Source organism: Taudactylus pleione, unplaced genomic scaffold, assembly GCF_031769625.1.
Source record: "Taudactylus pleione unplaced genomic scaffold, aTauple2 ptg000573l, whole genome shotgun sequence".
NCBI classification, from domain to species: Eukaryota; Metazoa; Chordata; class Amphibia; order Anura; family Myobatrachidae; genus Taudactylus; species Taudactylus pleione.
The window spans coordinates 4,893,363-4,914,784 of record NW_028284975.1 but is presented as its reverse complement, the minus strand read 5'-3'; the positions used below and the strand labels follow the sequence as shown (position 1 = coordinate 4,914,784).

General features: G+C 42.8%; 1 protein-coding gene across 1 annotated transcript in view; it reads right to left on the bottom strand.

Moving 5' to 3' along the window:
- Positions 1 to 21,422, bottom strand: part of NFKB1 (nuclear factor kappa B subunit 1) — a 162,212-nt gene that overhangs the window by 106,533 nt on the left and 34,257 nt on the right. The window contains exon 2 of the mRNA XM_088453232.1: positions 8,399 to 8,438. Within this exon, the coding sequence (XP_088309358.1) occupies positions 8,399 to 8,431 (33 nt within the window). The 5' untranslated portion in view covers positions 8,432 to 8,438. The remainder of the gene's footprint in view (positions 1 to 8,398; positions 8,439 to 21,422) is intronic.

Below are 21,422 nucleotides of genomic sequence, written 5' to 3'. Positions count from 1 at the left end.
AAGGTGGTTTCGGCCTTCCACATCAATCAACCTATTATGGTTCCGGTTCTTCCACAGGATTCTCCTTTTTGTAGATCCTTGGATGTGGTTAGAGCTCTTCGCATATATGTAGACAGGACGGCAGCCGTTCGCAAGACAGATACTCTCTTTGTTTTGTATGATGCTGCTTGTCCGGGTTGGCAAGCTTCCAAACAGACACTGGCTCGATGGATTCGTCTGACCATACGACAGGCGTATATGGCCTCGTCTAGGGAACCTCCATCTTCCATTACCGCACATTCCACTCACTCAGTGGGTGCCTCGTGGGCGGCTGCTCGAGGCGTTTCTATGGAATCTCTATGCCGGGCAGCTACTTGGTCAGGACGTCATACTTTTGTCCGGCTTTACAGATTTGACACCTTTGCGACTTCTGCAGCGCAATATAGTCGGTCTGTTTTGCAGGGTTCTCAGCGCTTTCCCACCCGTGATGGGAGCTCTGGGACGTCCCCACTGTTTTGAAGTTCTCCAGTGTCCCCAAGTGGATGAAGGAGAAAACAGGATTTTGGTACTTACCGATAAATCCCTTTCTCCAATTCCACAGGGGACACTGGACGCCCACCCTGCACTGTTCTTCCTGCCACACCTGTTATGTCTGTTGGCGATATGTTTGTCTAGGGTGATGTTATGAATGTTAGAGACATGTTTGTCATCTCTTGTTTCATTCTATGTTACTTTCTTGTCACCTTTCAGTTGCTATGTGTACTTTCGCCTCCTCCTCTTCTGTCAATCTTTTTTCTCTGCTCCCCTCGGGCACGGTTCTAATACTGTCCTATAGGGGGGTATAGAGGGGAGGAGCTAGTCACACTTCATTTAAATTTAAAGTGCCTAGCTCCACTCAGCACCGTCTATACCCCACTGTCTTGAAGTCCTCCAGTGTCCCCTGTGGAATCGGAGAAAGGGATTTATCGGTAAGTACCAAAATCCTGTTATTCCTTTTAAACAGTGGAGCTGGCCGGCCATGTTTTTGGTAATTTTTCTTAGTTGCCACTATCGACTATGTGATTTTTATATCCTTGCCTTAGGGATAGGGGAAGGGTTTTTTAGTTAGTTAGCTTTGGTTAGGGTGTGGGTAATTTAGAGTAAGTGTATTTAGGGGGTGGTCCAGCTATGCCTAGGTTGGGGTCAGGTTATACAGGGTGGGGGGTTATGGGGAGGTTTCCTTTCGAGGTTTCTATTTTCTTTTTGTGTATTTGTTTAGTTTTTAGGTTAGAGGTGGGCTGTGTGGGGTGGGGGTTATGGGAAGCAATATTTTGGACATATATGTTTTTATTGGGTGTACAATTTTTGTATTTTTTTATAATTTTATTTAATGTACATTGTCTGAACCCCATTGCTGTTTTAATTTTCTTCTGTGCGCACCCGAATGGCGTCTTTCGGTGTCGCTTGATCATCAGTGATTGCAAATACATGCTATAGCGCGTATTATATCCAAAAATGGGCACCGGGGACTCACTTTTTCAGAAGGGGTGGGTTCCTGGGAACTATCTCCACCGGGATTGGCTACTTTGTAAAATGATTGATGTCTCCCTGGCCCGATGGCACGGAGGACTATAGTCTATTAGTGCAGGAGGAGCCAGCCCTTTGGTGCTCTTCCTAGATGCTGCATCTGCAGGATCTGGCACTCGACGCTACAGGGACAGATGGATTCAGAGTATCACATGAAAAACAGCCCTGGCACCCAGACATGAAGGTGACCCAAGCACATGGCAGCATAGAAGGCTGGCACACCCGGCATGAAGGCGGCTCAGGTGTTATACAGGCAGCTACATGGGGAGCTGAGTAGAAGACAGTGTCACTCTGCATGTTACTGCATTCTGGAACAAGGTAAGTGTTTAATAAGTGGGCGGCAGGTGGATGGGAGTGTCTTTGGTGCGGTTCAGCTAATAATACTTATAGGGTGGGGGCTGGGGTTGCCGCAAAGGCTAACAGCTAACATTCTGTAATTAATCAATGTGACAGACGCGCAGGGGGATTCGGAGAGTAGTCCCACAGAACTGTCATTTAGTGTTCATAATAAGTCAGCACCTTACCTCCTTCCTACCTCCAGCACTTGCCTGCTCCTAAACCCCTCCTTGCCCCCCAGTACTACCCAGCTGCTATCTACCCTTATCCCCATCCTATCCTCAGCACTGCGTGCCCCTAACTCCCTCCTTGCCCACCAGTACTGCCCCAGCTGCTATCTACTGTTATCATCCAACTATCTCCAGCACTGCGTGCATCTGATTCCCTCCTTGCCCCCAGTATTGCCCCAGCTGCTAGCTACCCTTATCCCCATCCTATCCCCAGCACTGCATGCCCCTAAACCCTTTCTTGCTCCCCAGTACTTCCCCAGCTGTTATCTACCCTTATCCCCTTCCTACCTCCAGCACTGCGTGCCCCTATCTCCCTCCATGACCCCTAGTACTGCCTCAGCTATCCACCCTTATGCCCATCCTATCCCCAGCACTGCGTGCCCCCTACTCCCTCCTTGCCTCCTAGTACTGCCCCTGCTGCTACCTACCCTTATCCTCATCTTATCCCCAGCACTGTGCCCCTAACTCCCTCTCCTTGCTCACCAGTACTGCCCCAGTTGCTATCTACTGCTATCCCTCCCTACCTCCAGCACTGTGTGCCCCTAACCCCATTCGTGCCTCCTAGTACTGGTCCAGCTATCTACACTTATCCCCACCCAATTCTCAGCACTGCATGCCCCTAACTCCCTCTTTGCAGCCCCAGTACTGATTCAAATTCTATCTACACTTAACACCCTTTATTCTCCAATTGCCACATGCCCTTACCCCCTCTACCATCTCCCTGCACCAACTTCTCCCTGCCTCAACCCCCAGCTCTACCCCAACTGCTGCCTGCCCTTACCCTCCTCTACCCCACCTGTTACCTGCCTCCAGAACTATCCCAACTGATGTCTGCACTTACCCCCTCCCTACCCCCAGCACTACCTGTCCTTACCCCCAGCTCTATCCCAACTGCTTCTTGTACTTAACCTTCTCTACAACAAGTGCCACCTGCCCCCAGCACTGTTCCAACTGCTGCCTGCCCCCACCCCCCTCCCTACCCCCAGCACTGCACCTGTTGGCTATGTGAGATCAAGGCAATGTAATTATAAGCATTATCTGTAATGTAATATGAGTGTGACTTCCCATGGTGTATGTTTAGGGCATGTGGGTTGGTCTGATGCTATATGGGGAGCTCAAAAGCATAGTATGTGATAGGACCAAGAAAGTGTGGAGTAGGAACCCAATTTTTTTAAAGTGAGGGGTCCCTGGGACCCACATTTTTTAGCTGAGTGCAATCACTGATCATCCGTAATTGTTGTGGGATATTTTGTAAGTACTCATTCTATAAGTATTTCTATTTTTATTTTCTTATATCAGATGTCTCATTGGCTGTTTTATTATATTGTTATAAGATTTTTGATGTATGTGTTCTTTTATGCTATCTCTCATGTCTGCCATCCTTTTCATATGCCTGTTTTCCCTACCTGAGTGTAACTTTAATAACAAAATTTCAATAAAATATGTGATTAAAAGGTTGGGAAGGGAAATAAAACTATACCAGTAGAATATGGCGCCACAAGAAGAGGTAGCAAACAATTTGGCTAACACCTGGGGTGGGGGGGGGTGAAAAACAGCAGGGGTAGTACTGAACATCAGTATCCAGTGGAGTTGGAGATAATAAAACCAGGCCGAGGGCCCCAAACCGAATTTAGCACGGGGAGAACAGATCTGCCAGAGTTGACATACCCAAACAAAGCCAATAGGAGACATGGAGGTGTGGAAGCATCGTATCAAGTGCTTGGAGAGACACATTTCTGGTCGGAAGGGCAATATCAAAGCGCAACAGGACCTAGGCGTCCCATACCTTCAAAGTATCCAAGACAGCTGCGGAAAGCAATGAGTTCAGAAGGAGTCGACTAGCAGACCAAAGAAGGTCTGGCAAAGGAAAGTCAGTAGTGAAGGCACTCTCCAGGCCCACCTATGGCTTTGAGTGGTGGACAGAGAAAACTGATGAGACACTAAGGGTGCCGTTAAGTAAAAAAGTTTGGGAACCACTGGGTTAGGCATAGTCACTGCTGGAAATGCAGCTGTATCCACCGGAAATCATCATTAAATGACCGACAGACCCGGCAGACATCGTTGGAGCCGCAGGACCAGGTAAGTCACCACTAGACCCCCAGGGACGTTTTGTTGACATTCTAATCATGTTGACCTTGTCAAGGTCAACAAAATAGATTAAATTATCAATTAAAAACTGTATTTTGTGTTTACTGAGGTTGTCTTTGTCTTATGTTTAGTTTTGTTTGAAGATCTGAAAAACGTATGTGTGACAAATATGCAAGAACAGAAGAAATCACAAAGGGGCAAAAACTGTTTCACGCCACCGTATACACCTAATCATTAGGCGCATATCCAAAGGACGTACACTGGATCCTAGGACGTGAAGGAGAACTTTATGGTAAGACACACTAACCATTGTAGTTGTAATGCTTTCCCTGCCTAACCTTCTCCCTTGCTCTGGTTGGAAAATCAACTTTTGGTTCCCATCACTGCATATTCTGCTTCTAAAGTGATGCAAAGCCATTTTCCCTGTCAACTTGTAATTAGCCAACTGGAGGTCAGCGCAGCTCTAAAAACGCTGACTGCTGGTTCCAGAGTTTACTGTAAATGGCATTGGGAAATTCTTCCTACCTTTCTATGACATATAGGGCCTGATGCTGAGTCGGATGCAAGTGGAAATGCAGACGGTTCTCCCGGAGATCAGCAAACTGTGCATGCGCAAAAGCAAGAAATCGGCGACTGCGCATGTGCTGAAACGGGCATATGCACACAGACGCAGATCGTTTGTGGGTATGGATTGAGCTGACCTTCGACCACACTTTCCGTGAAATGGGTGTTTATGGCTGGTAACTAGCTGGTGACAATGTGATCAAATGGAACTGTTCCATCTTGTATGTCATAGGATTATAGTGGGCGTGTAAGGCGGCTTCTGTGCTCAACCGTAGCTTTCAGACAGAAATTGGACATCTGTTTCTGATGGATCCTTTGCACCTAGCAAGGGGCTTGTGCAAGTCCAGATACTAATGCTTGCGATTGCATATGTAAAAACGGTAGGTGGGATGGGCTTCCCCATGCAGCCACACAGATCTTCGGCATATACGGGTACATTGTGGCAATAGCATAAGGAAATAAGTAGGCTGCAGTACCCATATGGAAAAGCATCCACAGATGCGTTCAACCCATGATAAGGACAATAACTCACACAGGCAATAAACCAAGGATAATGGAGCTGTGAATGTACTGGTTCTGGGTGAACGTCAATTTTACTTTCAGTGCTTTGATTATGGAACTTTGACCTTGACTGAATTTATGCTTTTCATTATTACAATGGTATTTATTAAAAGATAATGTATTTACTGTACATGTATTACAAAGTTCTATATTATGTTAATGAAACTCAATGTATACACTGTACATTGAATGGTTGCTTATCGAATGTATCATATTTTATTATGCTAATTTGTACTGCTGGTATTATGCATTTCTGGTTGTGTTCTTTCCATCATAGATGGTCATTTTATTTCTTCCTGGAACCTATTAATACTGCGTTTTTTTATCCTGAGTCTGTCGACTGAGTGCTCACTTTTGATAGTGTGTGCATATGTTTGTTAAGTATATTTGCATATATAAATTTCTGTAAGTGTACCTCTTATCACTATAAAGCTATTATTTTGCAATAAGTTGCTAACGGTCACGAAGTCTGGTCTTGTCTGTATTTAAAAAAAAAAGTAAAAAATAAATGGTCCCAAGCCTAGAAATATGAGTTGAAAGCTGTATTTACTGAGCCTATTTATTACTAATGTACAGTTAATCTGACACATTGTACAGTAGCTTTACATATCTGAGCAGAGCCTCAGAAATCTATACTTGTATAATAAGAACAATGTGTCTGTCTGTCTGTTTGTTGCAGGTTGGAACAAAAATGACTGTACTGATTTTCAGGAAAACAGCATCACTTTGTAGTGGAAACTCCTAGAAATAACCTGCACTTACTTCACTCTGTCAAGTTAAAGCTGAGCAATAAAAAAAGCAAAATGAATTGACATAATCAATGTAAGTGATAGGAGTGGCACCATGTTGTGTAAGGGGTGGGGGGAGAGGGATTTTAGGCCCGCGTTCATTTGAATAGGATAGGCTACAAATGCACTGGGTACACAGTGGTGGGTGAAGGTGCTCGCAGAAGAGATTTCCTTGTGGGCAAAGCCGAATAGCTAGTAGGAAATAGGATGAACAGTAAAATGAGAGCTGCTGCTCTATTGTAATTCCGAACACATCACTCAGAACTGAAGTGTCCTGTAGTGTTTTAGGTGCTCCTGGAATGTAAGCTCTCTAGGAGACTGGCTTAGTTCTCCTTGTAGTAGAGCCATCGTTTGATTTGAAATACCTGTACTTATGTAATGCTGATTCTGAGGATATTTGTGATTGAGATATATGAGGTGATATTATTTGATTGATAATACATGTGCATATACGGTATAAAGCTTAATAAAGATATTTGTGATAATGGTGATGTCATTTGCTTCTACATTAAATACTTGTGTTTATATAATCCTATGTAGTAAGACAAGATTATAAATAGGCAATGTATACATTGTGTGACTATACTACATTGGGTGAATGCTCCCATCAACAATGCAGCGTACAATGCGAGAAATTGTTTGTCACAAACATGAAATAAGTGACATAATAGGAAATAATAAGTAGGCTATACATTTTTTAAATTGTGTAAATACATATGAATGATATAATAATAATGTAGGAATAGAAGCAACTGTGCTCCACTACAAGCGTGGGGTGTATCTACCCCTTGGCCAGGATGGCACTCGCCAGGGGCGCCAGCTGAGGGGAGGCTGGAGGTATCACCTGTGGCCATGAAGTAGAATCAAGATGGGACTGCCAGGATAGGAGTCCTGGGCAAGCCTCTGGTCCTAGATGTCCAGGGCTGGGAAGCCACCGGTGCTTGCTGGTGGCTGCCTTGTATATAGAATGAATAAAGCTTTTTTTTTTGAGACAAGGTGCGAGTGACGTCATGACGTCACAAGCACCAGATCACGCATTGAGGAGCCGGGGCTCCACAGCCGCAAGATGGTAAGTATCTGCGGGCTGCGGGGGCTGAAGAGACAGAAGGGGGGTGACTGGAGTGGCAGAAGGGGGCTGGCTGGGAAGACAGAAGGGGGGATGGCTGGGCATAAAAAAAGGGGGATTGCTGGGGAGACAGGAGGATGGCTGGGGAGACAGGAGGGGCTGGCTGGGGAGACAGAAGGGTGGCTGGCTGGGCATAAAAAAGGGGGATTGCTGGGGAGACAGGAGGAGGATGGCTGGGGAGACAGAAGGGGGGATGGCTGGGCATAAAAAAAGGGGGATTGCTGGGGAGACAGGAGGAGGATGGCTGGGGAGACAGGAGGGGCTGGCTGAGGAGACAGAAGGGTGGCTGGCTGGGCATAAAAAAGGGGGATTGCTGGGGAGACAGGGGGAGGATGGCTGGGGAGACAGAAGGGGCTGGCTGGGGAGACAGAAGGGTGGCTGGCTGGGCATAAAAAAGGGGGAAGGCTGGGCAGACAGAAGAGGAATGGCTGGGGAGTCAGAAGGGGGGATGGCTGGGGAGATGTTATAAGTACAGAGTGTAATCAGAAATATGGGGGGTAGGGGGCGCCAGCGCATTACTTTGCCAGGGTGCTCGGATACACCCCTGATTACTAGATTACAGTAGATACACCCCTGATTACTAGATTACAGTATAAATGACACACACACTTTTCAGGATTTTTTTCCTGCATTGTCAATTACAGGCATCACTTACAGTGCATCCGGAAAGTATTCACAACGCTTCACTTTTTACACATTTTGTTATGTTACAGCCTTATTCCAAAATGGAATAAATTAAGTTTTTTCCTCAAAATTCTACACACAATACCCCATAATGATAACATGTAAATATTTTTTTTTGCGACTTTTTTCAAATTTAATAAAAAAAAAAAACTAACAAATCACATGTAAGTAAGTGTTTAGATTTCAAGTGGAATAATCTTTTAAAATGAGTTTTAAAAATGTCAGTCATTTTTGTGGCTTGCTTGAAAAAGTGGCCAATTAGGTGAAATCCCAAGCAGCATCTCTGCCACAGTGCCACCCTTGTTTTCGGTTTATTGTGTTTTCTTAATGAGTTCTTATGCTTATGGTTCATTTATATATTGCCTCATCACTTACCACACTTTTACCATCAACTACACTCTATAGTAAAAGGACAATAATCATGCAGAATGAAAGCTAACAATGAAACAAAGAGAAATATTAGAAACAATACTCACAGGATCATTCATGTCAAACATATGCTTTGCCATATTTCACCTGCAAAATAAATTGCCAACATTTATTCACATGAACAGATACATACATAGACTATTTCTATTTATACAGCACATATACACAGAAATGATTTGTTATTCAGCCAAAGTGATGAGCAACACTGTAAACAAAAAAAAATAGTGCTTATAGTAGTCTTAGTTTTATCATAGTGTACAGAAAACAAGCAGATAAGGGGGTTTATTTACTAATGGTTAATTTTAATCGATTTTGATCAGTTTTAAATCGATTAATATCAATGTTGTGTTTCTGGGGATAAATCACACATTTACTAACAGACACATTTTAATTTGTTTTTAATGTATTATTAAATGTGTAACTTAGCTCCAGAAACACAACATCGATGTAGATTGATTTTGATCGATTTCAAAACGATTAAAATCAACCTTTAGTAAATATTCCCCCAGGTGTCTATAGCTCATTTACAAGTAAAGAAAAAGGCAATGAGAGAATCACAAAGCAATTTCTTTTAGGAGTGTTATTTCAATTTGACAGCAGAAACATATATGGTACTCACAGAAAATGTATTGGTCAGAGTGAAGGACCCCATATATCAGGCGGCCTTTTCACCTATTCCCTGATCCGTCCTGAACTGCTGATCGGCGGCCATGGATGATCACCAATCCGTCGGGGGAATTAGGGATTTCTAACATGAAGAATTTCACAGATTTGCTGATCACAATCATATTTTGGTCGGGATTGGCAAATCAGTGAAATCCAACATTTTGTATTTAATTGATGCATCGACCCCAGCGTCTGGGAATCGGGGAATGGCCCAATACATCGCAGATTTTTGGGGGCCTTAAAAGGATATCTTCATTTCTATTTTGAAAAGGCACATTTTTTAAACATATTAGCCTAACTACAGTTCAAAGATTACACGTAGCTATTAGAGAACTGCAACATTGCAGTAACAATATAAAGCGGGAGTCTTGGTTGCCTGCCAACCTCTATTATAGTGAACAGGGAAGGGAGGGGGATATCAGAACTAGTATCTTTTTTGACACTTGGGGATTTATTTACGAACTGTCCACTTGCAAGACAGGGCTAGTAAAAGCACAGGATTTTTAAATATCGGGCATAAGCATGTAAATATACCCCTAACGATCCATCTGACACATACAAGTAAATAGATTATGTGCTGTCAGATACACTTTCATAACAAAATACATATCTACCCAAACATAGTTATATTACACGCAAAAGAATAAACATTTTGACTTTGATCAAGGTTTGCCTTTCAGTATCAATATACGTTTGTTATATGCAACCATTTCAGATAAAACTATATTGAGATTTTCTTTTTATAAGTATATATATATATGAATAAACTCCACAACCTCTCAAACGCTGCACAAACTAGATTGAAATAAATATATTATATTAATTAATGACATATTTATACATATTTAAACAGCTACCCCCCACTGTTACAACACTTTTTTAATTAAACATAAACTAGGCCTCATCAGGAGAATGCTAAACACAGACAGACAAATACAAAAACAAAGATAGAGTAATCTGTGATGCACATTTAAAAGCAGAGCAAAATGTTGCCTCATGAAAACACAACTACTACTTCTCTATACTGAGTGTATTTTTAATTTGAATAACAAATTGTAAGCTGTGGTAAAGACAGTAGGGTTTATGTTACAGACAGAGGGTCTGATTCAGATTTACACACAGAGAGATCTCGTAACTTTTAGCAATTGCGCATGCATCAGAGCCGGGCGCACACATCTACGAGTAATTCAGAATTGTATGCATCTCAGTTGCTGCTAAATGGGCAAAACAGGACGTTTGCATGTAGGATAATTGGAGTGATGGCGTGTGTACAGAGCCACAGACTATTCAGCGATGTGCGTACACAATAATCCATCTGGGCTGGTGAAAGTTTTCACTGATAGTGATGGTGGCTATACCCACAAACGGATTGCTAGGGGTGGGTTACAGCCGCATAGATGCATGCAATTCTGAATGCAGGTGAATTACAGTATACACATTTATTTTGCAGCCGATATGCATTAAACTCTGAATCAGCCCAAAGTCCTAATTCAAAGTATTCACCTCTTCCATTTTACTTTCTTACCTCATGGTATAAAAAATAGATTTATTCAGTAACTCTTGCAAAATTTATATTTTTTGGTATTCAACCCACCCCATTGTGGCTTTTGCTGCTAGCTTTCACATTTATTCCTACCAGATGTAAATCTTCTCCCATCTCAGCAAGGTACACACTATAAGATTATTTGTCCAATCTGGCTGGTTGGAATATAAATCTGGTAATGTATTGGAGCAAATGACAATCGACCATTTACTCCCAAACACGGGAAAACGGACGAAAAACAGATCGGACAAATTGGTTAAATCATGCGGATTTAACCAATTCGTCTGAACGACCATTTTTGTATGGGGAAGTCACGATCACTCGTTCCATCCTTCATTAAATGACACAGCCCCGCATGCGATATTGTGTGACTGGCCGTGCCCACTGGAGCATGCAATCGCGGATGCACATTAGACGATGTGTCCGATATATCATGCCGTTACGCCTCAAAATGTATATATCAGACAATATATTATCTAATATGTACCTAGCCTTAGAGAATGCATCTGGGGTTCCATCAGGATTTGTAAATACCTTGCTCCATAAATGATTCCAGTCTCTAAAGCAGTACCCCATAGCATTATGTTCCTGCCTCCATGTTCTTGGCATGATGTACACTGTTAGGCTCGTGTCAAACATAACCCCTATCGTTGATGTAAAAAAAGTTTGACACCAGTCTCCCCTCGGACCACAGTATCTTGCGTCAGTTGATGTGAAAGTGATCTGACAAAGTGCAGGTGAGATTTCATATCCATTTTCTTTTAGCATCTCTCTCTCTCTCTCTACATATATAATAAAGTTATGGGGTTTGTCTGTTCATTCAGGCTAATCTCTTGAACCAGTGGACAGATTTTGAAGGGATTTTCACTACTCTATACAACATTGGTTGGGGGAGGTTTAGGTGTATGAACCATTCATCTGTGACAAAAAGAGGCCAAGCAATGACAATGACAAAGTTCAAAGAAAAAATGGTGCATCAAGCTGCTATATAGGTGCTGGCCAGGGTGCTGAAACAGCAAGACAGGCTTGGAATGAAGTCACAGAAAAAACTTTTGTGTGTTGTGAGTGACTGACTGCTTCTGCATGGCCCATGGCGACACTCTGATTGGCTCTCTGAGACAGTGAGAGCCAATCTGAGATAGCGATGTGCCCTGTTAGCAGAAGCATAGAGAGGGGAGGTAGTCAGAGACAGAGCAGGGTTACGTCTGAGGCAGACGGAGAGTAAGAGACAGCCTCTAAAGAACCCATAAAAATGCCCTGATGCAGACACAGCAGCTAGGAAGGAGTCAGGAATTAAAAAAAAAAACATCTGAACACCATGAAATGATTTCCGTTTGATGGTGATAAACATTGTACCAGCACCATCAAATAGTAAAAACACTACCATCGGAACAAAAACATTGATGGTTAGTAACTATCAGATTCCGATGTCCATCCCTACGCTGAATCTGCAGGCGGACTCTGGCGACCACTTCACCATGAAGTGCTCCCTCAACAGCATGATGTTCCCGCTCAGCCACACACCATCAGTGAACAGGAAGCACCTCCCATGGAAGTCAGCGCTGTTCTCAGAAAGGGGCAACATGGCGAGGAAGCTCAACAGGAAGCCCAGGAAATACAGAGTACATTGTGCAAAGAGGACATTGCTCATCACCATATTCAAAGCTGGAGAGGGGTGTGCATGGAGGCTGCAGAAATATGCACAGGTGCCCCAGCCCCGGGGACATGCTGCTGATAATGCTTATGTTAGCTGCAATAGAAAACTCTCATCCCAGTTGCCAGGCCCCAGCCAGCTGCAGGGCAGTAGCAGTGGGGGTTGTGATGACACTGGTGAGATGCAGGGGGCAGGAGTGAGAAGCAGCAGGTTGTGGTGAGATTCTTAGGTTGTTATGAGATGCAGAGAGCTTTGGTGAGATCAAATTGCTCCCCTGCAAATCCGGGGCAAGTCACAAGTCTTACCGTAAAGTACAGATTTGTTAAGTGTATGGAATGTTCCTGTCCTATGGACAGTTTCTCCCCCCTTTGTCATAGAATATGTGTAACTATCACAGCTGTAATAGGAATCTTCTTCAACAGATGCTCTGTTTGGGGGACGGCCTGTTCTTGACTAATTCAAAGGTAGCCATATTCTCTATGATTGGTTTGCCAGTTCTCTGGGGGATATAAAAAGGTTTTTTTTTCCGTGCCTTTCTCAGCTATGCATTGAATGTTCTTTGATCTTCATAATGAAGCAGGTGTATTTATTTATATATTTTAATAACTTATTTTATTGGATACAAGGAATATATAAATACAAAACAAAATGTATTGTGCAAAGGTCATTATAGTATATAAAGACAAGTCAACTGAATGTAGAAATAATAAAATTAGTGTGACACATTATTTGTTTTCTTTTTCTAAGTATTATTTACATTATTATTAACATTTATTTATATAACGCCAGTATTTTCTTGCATATTTATATATAATAACAATAATAGTAATAATGTATTCATTTAAAGCACTTCAAATGCATACAGGTGGCCTACAACAATTGTGACCTTTGAAGAAAAGAGACAGCACAAAGGTTTATTTAGGTGTATCTTAGCATAAGGGGTGAATACTTATGTAATTAATTATTGTCAGCATTTATATGTAAGTAAGACACAATTTTGTTTTTGTTTTATTTTCCTTTTTTGTCAACATAGTATTCTGTGTTGACCAGTGGTAAAGTTTCCAAAATAAATCCAGTGTATTTCCGTGATATAAGAAAACAGGAAAATTGATAATGGAATGAATACAAGCCAAATATGATTGAAAAAAATGGTATAGAGACATACAGCTACTGTAGCAGTTCTGGTGTTCTCTGCTGTGTACTTAATGAAGCTCACAGTTTTGAGCATTCACCAGAGCACAAAGCAGCTGCAGGAAAGAGAATTCAGACACCCAAGGCAAGCATGTGTGTCTGCGCCAATCCTTCTCTGCTCCCTCACATAATCTCACAGTATGGTGTAATGATATAGCAGCAGCTCTGGAATTCATTGGGATATAAACTTTATCATCTTATTGGGGAGTATCCTGAAAACTGGTGCACAGAAAAGAATGTGCTGGTAACCAATTAGATCTTTACTATTACTGTACTAGCAAATAACACAATATGATTTTTTCAGCTTTTATATTTTGCATCATTAGGTAACTGAAGCAGCATGATGACTGTGGGAAGATTTGCGAATCTGGTCTTCTCTTGTGAAGTCCCAATTTCAGCAAGTGCAGTCACCGGTGCACAAGAAGATAGTAAAGGGGAGCATTTTTAATTATACATAAATCATACTTGCCAACTCTCCCTCATTATCAGATAGGAGCTGATTGGTTGGTACTTTATCTCTCTCCACGACTTAGTACATCTCCCCCTTCATGATATAGAACATTATACCTAACAATGGTTGCTTTATCCAGCACATCAATTGGCTTTATCTTAACCAGCTGATGTCCATCATTATACCCAGTGAACACATATACTGTATATAGCAATTTGTCACCACTGTCATAACCAGCACGCCTTGCCCCCTGCATATAATAGAGAGATAATAGAGAGATATTCAGATGGTCTGGGAACAAGATACAGACTTTAGATTGTTGCTTGTATGACATGTTAAATACTATTCTAATTAATGTGCATACATTGCTCAGAATATGGAAAATGTACAAAAGAAAAGCAATTATATAAAAATTCACTCTTTGGAATCATCAAATTAAACAAGTAATGTAGAAATTTACATTCAAGTCACAAGACTACTCTGTACCAGTGACGTGCGGTGAGGCAATGGCTGGGGAGGCACTTCCTGATTAACCCCCCCTTAAAAAAAACAGCAAGGGGGATAATGTCATAGCAAGGGATACGCTCAGTGTGGGGTCCTGAAAGCCCAGCGCTGTGCCCCGCACCCCTGGTGGTGGTGGGTGCGGGGTTCATGTTATGATAATATTGTTCTTTACAGGCGACCTACAGGTCCCAGCAAGCCTGCCCCAGCATGCTGCCATTTGGAGAACCACAAGTGTCTACATGCCAGAACATTAAGGGCCCGCCTTGTATCTGTAGTCCGCCTGCAAAGAAAATATTAAAATAAATACACAACACTTGATTTTTTTTTTATAAAAGTTTAATATACGGTGTCTTCACCTGGGGGGCAGTAGCCTGTAAGCCCCTTTTCATGGCCGCTGCCTCCCCAAGGCTTCCGTAATCTTCACCTGGGGGCAGCAGCCTTTAAGCTCTTTTGCATGGCCAACGCCTCCCCAGGGCTTCCGGTGTCTTCTATCTTTAGGAGCTCTTACAGGCTCCTTCCCCGCCGGCAGACTGCCATCCGCTGGCTTATATAAGCCAGCTATAGAGGGCAGGGCAATGACGTCACTAGCCGTGATTGGCTCACGACGACCATCTTCATATTTTGTGGTGGTCACAAGCATGCTCTCTGTATTACATGTTGGTGACTTGTATTCTCTAAGTTTTTGGCAAAGGTAGACAGAAGCATTTTTTTTATTTACACTGCTAGTGAAAACCTATTTTAGCCCCTCCCCCCTCCCTTTGTGTTGACTGTATCTACTGCTAATTTGGTCCCAGCTATATGAGAAAACTTTTATATTTTCCACGGCCACTATAAGTTTCCAATCCACCACTCCAGGCATTGGAGCCAACTTTTAAAAATGATTGGTGGTGCTCTCATGACTGCAAAATGGTTAGTGGTAGCATAAATATTGGAGGTCCTCAAGCACCAAAGACACCACAGAGCTGGCTCCTATGCAAGCTGGTGCTAGTCTGTCACTAAGGGGTACAATGAAGGGAAGGCTACATGTTGTACATTAATACTTTATGAAATGCTTTATGAAATAGAACACCCTGTCTAAAATGTGAGCAAGTTGTATTTTACTGCTTTCTAGTACAGAACTCTACTGTGGTTTCTCATCTGTAAAGGTTATGTGCTTCTACATAAAAGACATGACCTATATTTGGTAGAAATTGCTTCCGTTTTGGAAAACACTGCTGTTTAATGTACCTCCACTGTACTTGTTTATTGGCCCTGCTGTATATTCTGAGATTTCAAGAATGGTTATAATTTGCTTAAATCTCACGTCTAACAATATAGACAGAGGGGGAGATTTGTAAGCATGGATGTGGACAAACCCATTTTATTTTTATAACAACTGGGTATATTAAATGCAAAACAGCTGGAAAATTGCTGCCCCATTTTCAAACACCCTCCAATCTTTATCATACTTCCCTACTTTTGAAAAAGCATTTCAGGGAGAATGTGAAAGCAGCAGCAGTGTATGTGTACTGCTACATCTGAGAGGCGTGTCAAAAAATTTACTTAAATCCAATTGTAAACCAGCCCCAAAGCAGTTAGTAAGATCTATTTGTTGATGAATACACACTGATACTTTTCAGAAAATGCATAGGGATCATTGTGCCTTATAACCAATCCAGGGAAAATATACTAATGATCCCATTTGAATGTTGTTTTTCTAAATATAATAGCTTCATAATGGGGGTTAGGTGCAATCAGGGAGATTGCTAGACTCTTCAGGGAGACAGGGGGATTGCTACTATTTCAGGGAGTCTCTCTGACAATGAGGGAGAGTTGGCAAGTATGAACTTTATACATGCTGGATAATATAAACCCCTACTAGGTGACAGGGGCTAGTGCTAAGTAGTACAGCTGTTAATCAGGGAGAGGGATGGTTTTTAGGTCTTTAGGAACTTGCTGCACATCACTGATGATTTGAGTTTTTATTCTCCAAACTGCTGGGGCTTAGAGGACAAAATCGCTGGCAATCGGTGGTTTTGAAACTGCCCAAAATCCTGCTGCTCGATATACAGTCAGGTGCATAAATATTGGGACATTGACAGAATTTTCATATTTTGGCCTCTATTCACCACCACAATGGATTTGAAATGAAACAAACAAGATGTGCATTAACTGCAGACTTTCAGACTTTCAGATTTAATTTGAGGGTAATTACATCCAAATCAGGTGAACGGTGTAGGAATTACAACGGTTTCTATATGTGCGTCCCACTTTTTAAGGGGCCAAAAGTAATGGGACAAACTAAACAATCCTAAATCTAACTTTCACTTTTTAATACTTTGTTGCAAATCCTTTGCAGGCAATTACAGCCTGAAGTCTGGAACGCATAGACATTTCCAGACGGTGGGTGTCATCCCTGGTGATGCTCTGCCAGGCCTCTACTGCAAATGTCTTCAGTTCCTGCTTGTTCTTGGGGCATTTTCCCTTCAGTTTTGTCTTCATCAGGTGAAATGCATGCTCAATCGGATTCAGGTCAGGGGATTGACTTGGCCATTGCATAACATTCCACTTTTTAGCCTTAAAAATCTCTTTGGTTGCTTTTGCAATATGCTTCGGGTCATTGTCCATCTGCACTCTGAAGCGCCGTCCAATGAGTTCTGAAGCATTTGACTGAATATGAGCATATAATATTGCCCGAAACACTTCAGAATTCATTCTGCTGCTTTTGGCAGCAGTCACATCATCAATAAATACAAGGACACCAGTTCCATTGGCAGCCATACATGCCCACGCCATGACACTACCACCACCATGCTTCACTGATGCGGTGGTATGTTTTGGATCATGAGCAGTTCCTTTCCTTCTCCATACTCTTCTCTTCCCATCACTCTGGTACAAGTTGATCTTTGTCTCATCTGTCCATAGGAAGTTGTTCCAGAACTGTAATGGCTTTTTTAGATGTTGTTTGGCAAACTCTAATCTAGTCTTCCTGTTTTTGTGGCTCACCAATGGTTTACATCTTGTGGTGAGCCCTCTATATTCACTCTTGTGAAGTCTTCTCTTGATTGTTGACTTTGACACATATACACCTACCTCCTAGAGAGTGTTCTTGATTTGGCCAACTGTTGTGAAGGGGTTTTTCTTCACCAGGGAAATAATTCTTCTGTCATCCACCACAGCTGTTTTCCGTGGTCTTCCGGGTCTTTTGGTGTTGCTGAGCTCTCTGGTGCGTTCTTTCTTTTTAAGAATGTTCCAAACAGTTGATTTGGCCACACCTAATGTTTTTGCTATCTCTCTGATGGGTTTGTTTTGATTTTTCAGCCTAATGATGGCTTGCTTCACTGATAGTGACAGCTCTTTGGATCTCATATTGAGAGTCGACAGCAACTGATTCCAAATGCAAATGTCACACCTAGAATCAACTCCAGACGTTTTACCTGCTTAATTGATAATGAAATAGCGAGGGAATAGCCCACACCTGTCCATGAAATAGCTTTTGAGTTGATAGTCCCATTACTTTTGGCCCCTTAACCACTTGCCTGGCACGGTCGTATCAGACACGACCGCACCAGGCTGGGCTTTCCCTGACATGGTCGTATCTGATACGACCAGTCAGAAAATGGCCACTAGGCGGTTGTGGGAAGCTAATCTTCCCGCAGCCGCCTACATCAGAGGGACCTTCTGATCCCTCTGCAAGAATGGCTGCCTCTCCAGCGTGTCCGATCACTGCTGGCCACAGTGATCGGGCACCGTAGGCAGCCCCCCTCCCATAGAAGCAGCAGTGCTGCCTTTTGTGACCCGATCACTGTGGCCAGCAGTGATCGGGCAGCCATCCACCCCCTTCAGCAACCAGCAGTAGCGGCGGCTCTGGTAGCCGCTGCTACTGATATCTATCCGGGCCGCCAGCGGGACACCCTCCCGCTGCGGCTCCGGAACTACAGCGATCACATAGTGATCACTGTGTGTGAAGGAGCAGCGGCAGCGGCTCTGGTAGCCGCTGCCGCTGCTCTGTAACCGGGCCGCCAGCGGGAGACGCTCCCGCTGCGGCTCCGGCACCACAGTGATTACTAGGTGATCACTGTGTAGGAGCAGCAGCAGCGGCTCTGGTAGTCGCCGCCGCTGCTCTGTATCCGGGCCGCCAGCGGGAGACGCTCCCGCTTCGGCTCCGGCACCACAGTGATCACCTTGATCACTGTGGAGGAGCAGCAGCAGCAGCGGCTCTAGTAGCCGCGGCTGCTGCAATGTTCGCAATGTTCGCCCGGGCTCAGCTCCGCCTCCCCGTCCCCATGTGCCCGATCACTGCTGGCCACAGTGATCGGGCAATAAATAATTTTGAACAAATATAAGAAATATATATACATATGTATATATATATATATATATATATATATGTAAATATATGTATATATATATGTATATATATATATATATATATGTGTATATATGGTGATCGGAAGGAGGCACTCTGCAGACTTTCATCAGAATAAAACTATGTCCTTTATTCCATTCCTACGGCATTTCGGGGTTACCCCCCGTCTTCAGGGACAAGCAATACAGACTGACACATAACATAGACAAATATATACACAACACATATGCAATTAAAACATGGTTATCATACTCACCTGTGTCACGCTGCCGCCTGAGGACCCACTTCCTGCTCCGGCTCGTGTGTCCGTCGCGTACCCGGTGACGTCATCGGCAGCGCGGCACAGGGAAATGATGCATCCTCTCTGTTGCCAAGCAACATGAGTACTACTGAGACAAAAAATCACAAACACGTTAAAAACAACGGCACTATGTAACTGATGTTCCTAACATCATAAGGGAGGAACACTATTATAATAAAATCTAACTACGGCAGAATTTATCACTGCTGGTAATATAGCAGAAAAAATGGCAGAAAAATCACTATTAGCTTAATTATAGAAAACACTGAAGACCCAGGGTCTCATTCAGACCTCTGGGAGCCAGTGTACCTAACTCGAATATCCACCGGCTTTCTCTATGCAATAAAATTTTTGCTCTATTGCCACCTCGTTTACTTTCTGGAACGTGATCGATGATAATGACCCTTATGCTAGCCACACTGTGTTTGAACCGGGCGCAATGTCTGGCAACCGGTTGTTCACTAGTGCCGGACTCAATCGCCTGGCGAATTGCACTGCGATGGAGAGCCATGCGCTCACGGAATTGACGCTGTGTCTTTCCCACGTAAGCCAATCCGCATGGACAGGTCAATAAATATATGACATGCGTACAAGTGACTGCATGTCTAATACTAATTTTTTTGCCCGTATGTGGATGACAAAAAGTTGAACCCATAGAGAGTGATCGACATGTTACGCAGCCTAAGCAGCGATAACAGCCTTTTTTCTTGCTTAAAAAATGTGTCACTGGGCTTTTATTGAAACCTGTGATGTCTAGCTTGACTACCTGATCTTTGATGCTCTTTCCCCTGGTGAAACTGGGTAAGAGTCTGGCATTGTGTAAAGAGGGTAGTTCCGGGTCACTTTGCACCAGAGGCCACCATTGCTTAACCTGACTTGTAGTCGATTTACTGAAGGGGCTGTATTTGTTCACCCAAGGGATTACATTCATCGGTTGTCGAGCAGCATCTTTAGTTCTACTCGCCAAAGCCTCATCTCTGGACATATTGATAACTTTGTTCTTTAAGTTAATTAACTCACTTCTGTCATACCCTCGTATCACAAATTTATCTATCATTTCCTCTAATGCAGGCTCTAATGCATTAATGTCAGAAGTGATACGTCGTACTCTGAGAAACTGTGAATAAGGCAGACCTTTGCGTAAAGCTATAGGATGAAAACTTTCTTGACGCAATAGTGTATTTCTATCCGTTGCCTTTGTGTACAATGAAGTGCTGAACATTGAATTCTGTATAGTAATCATAACATCCAAAAAGTGAATAGACTCCTTACTCATCGTGTATGTTAATTTGACTACACTCTGTGAAGCGTTGTGTGTATCTAAGAGAGAAGTCAGAGCAATAGGAGGCCCTGCCCAAAAAATCAACAAATCGTCGATGTATCGACGATACAATACAATTTCTGCCCTCAACTGACCCTGATTGTATAATAGCCTTTGTTCTACCAAATACATGAATGCATTTGCATAAGAATGTGCCACTGGAGACCCCATGGCACATCCCGACGTTTGTATATAATATTTGCCATCATGGTAAAAATAATTTCTAGTTAGCACTAGATCCAGTATCTGTAGAAATAATTTTTTAGGAGGGCCAGTATAGAAGGGATTATCCGTAATCAGACTGTCGACTGCCTCTACTCCTGCCTTGTGCGGTATGCAGGTGTAGAGGCTAGCCACATCCGCACTACACATAACGAGGTCCCTAGGGGAATGGCCTAGCTGTTGTAGAACCTTGTTATGGCAAATATTATATACAAACGTCGGGATGTGCCATGGGGTCTCCAGTGGCACATTCTTATGCAAATGCATTCATGTATTTGGTAGAACAAAGGCTATTATACAATCAGGGTCAGTTGAGGGCAGAAATTGTATTGTATCGTCGATACATCGACGATTTGTTGATTTTTTGGGCAGGGCCTCCTATTGCTCTGACTTCTCTCTTAGATACACACAAGGCTTCACAGAGTGTAGTCAAATTAACATACACGATGAGTAAGGAGTCTATTCACTTTTTGGATGTTATGATTACTATACAGAATTCAATGTTCAGCACTTCATTGTACACAAAGGCAACGGATAGAAATACACTATTGCGTCAAGAAAGTTTTCATCCTATAGCTTTACGCAAAGGTCTGCCTTATTCACAGTTTCTCAGAGTACGACGTATCACTTCTGACATTAATGCATTAGAGCCTGCATTAGAGGAAATGATAGATAAATTTGTGATACGAGGGTATGACAGAAGTGAGTTAATTAACTTAAAGAACAAAGTTATCAATATGTCCAGAGATGAGGCTTTGGCGAGTAGAACTAAAGATGCTGCTCGACAACCGATGAATGTAATCCCTTGGGTGAACAAATACAGCCCCTTCAGTAAATCGACTACAAGTCAGGTTAAGCAATGGTGGCCTC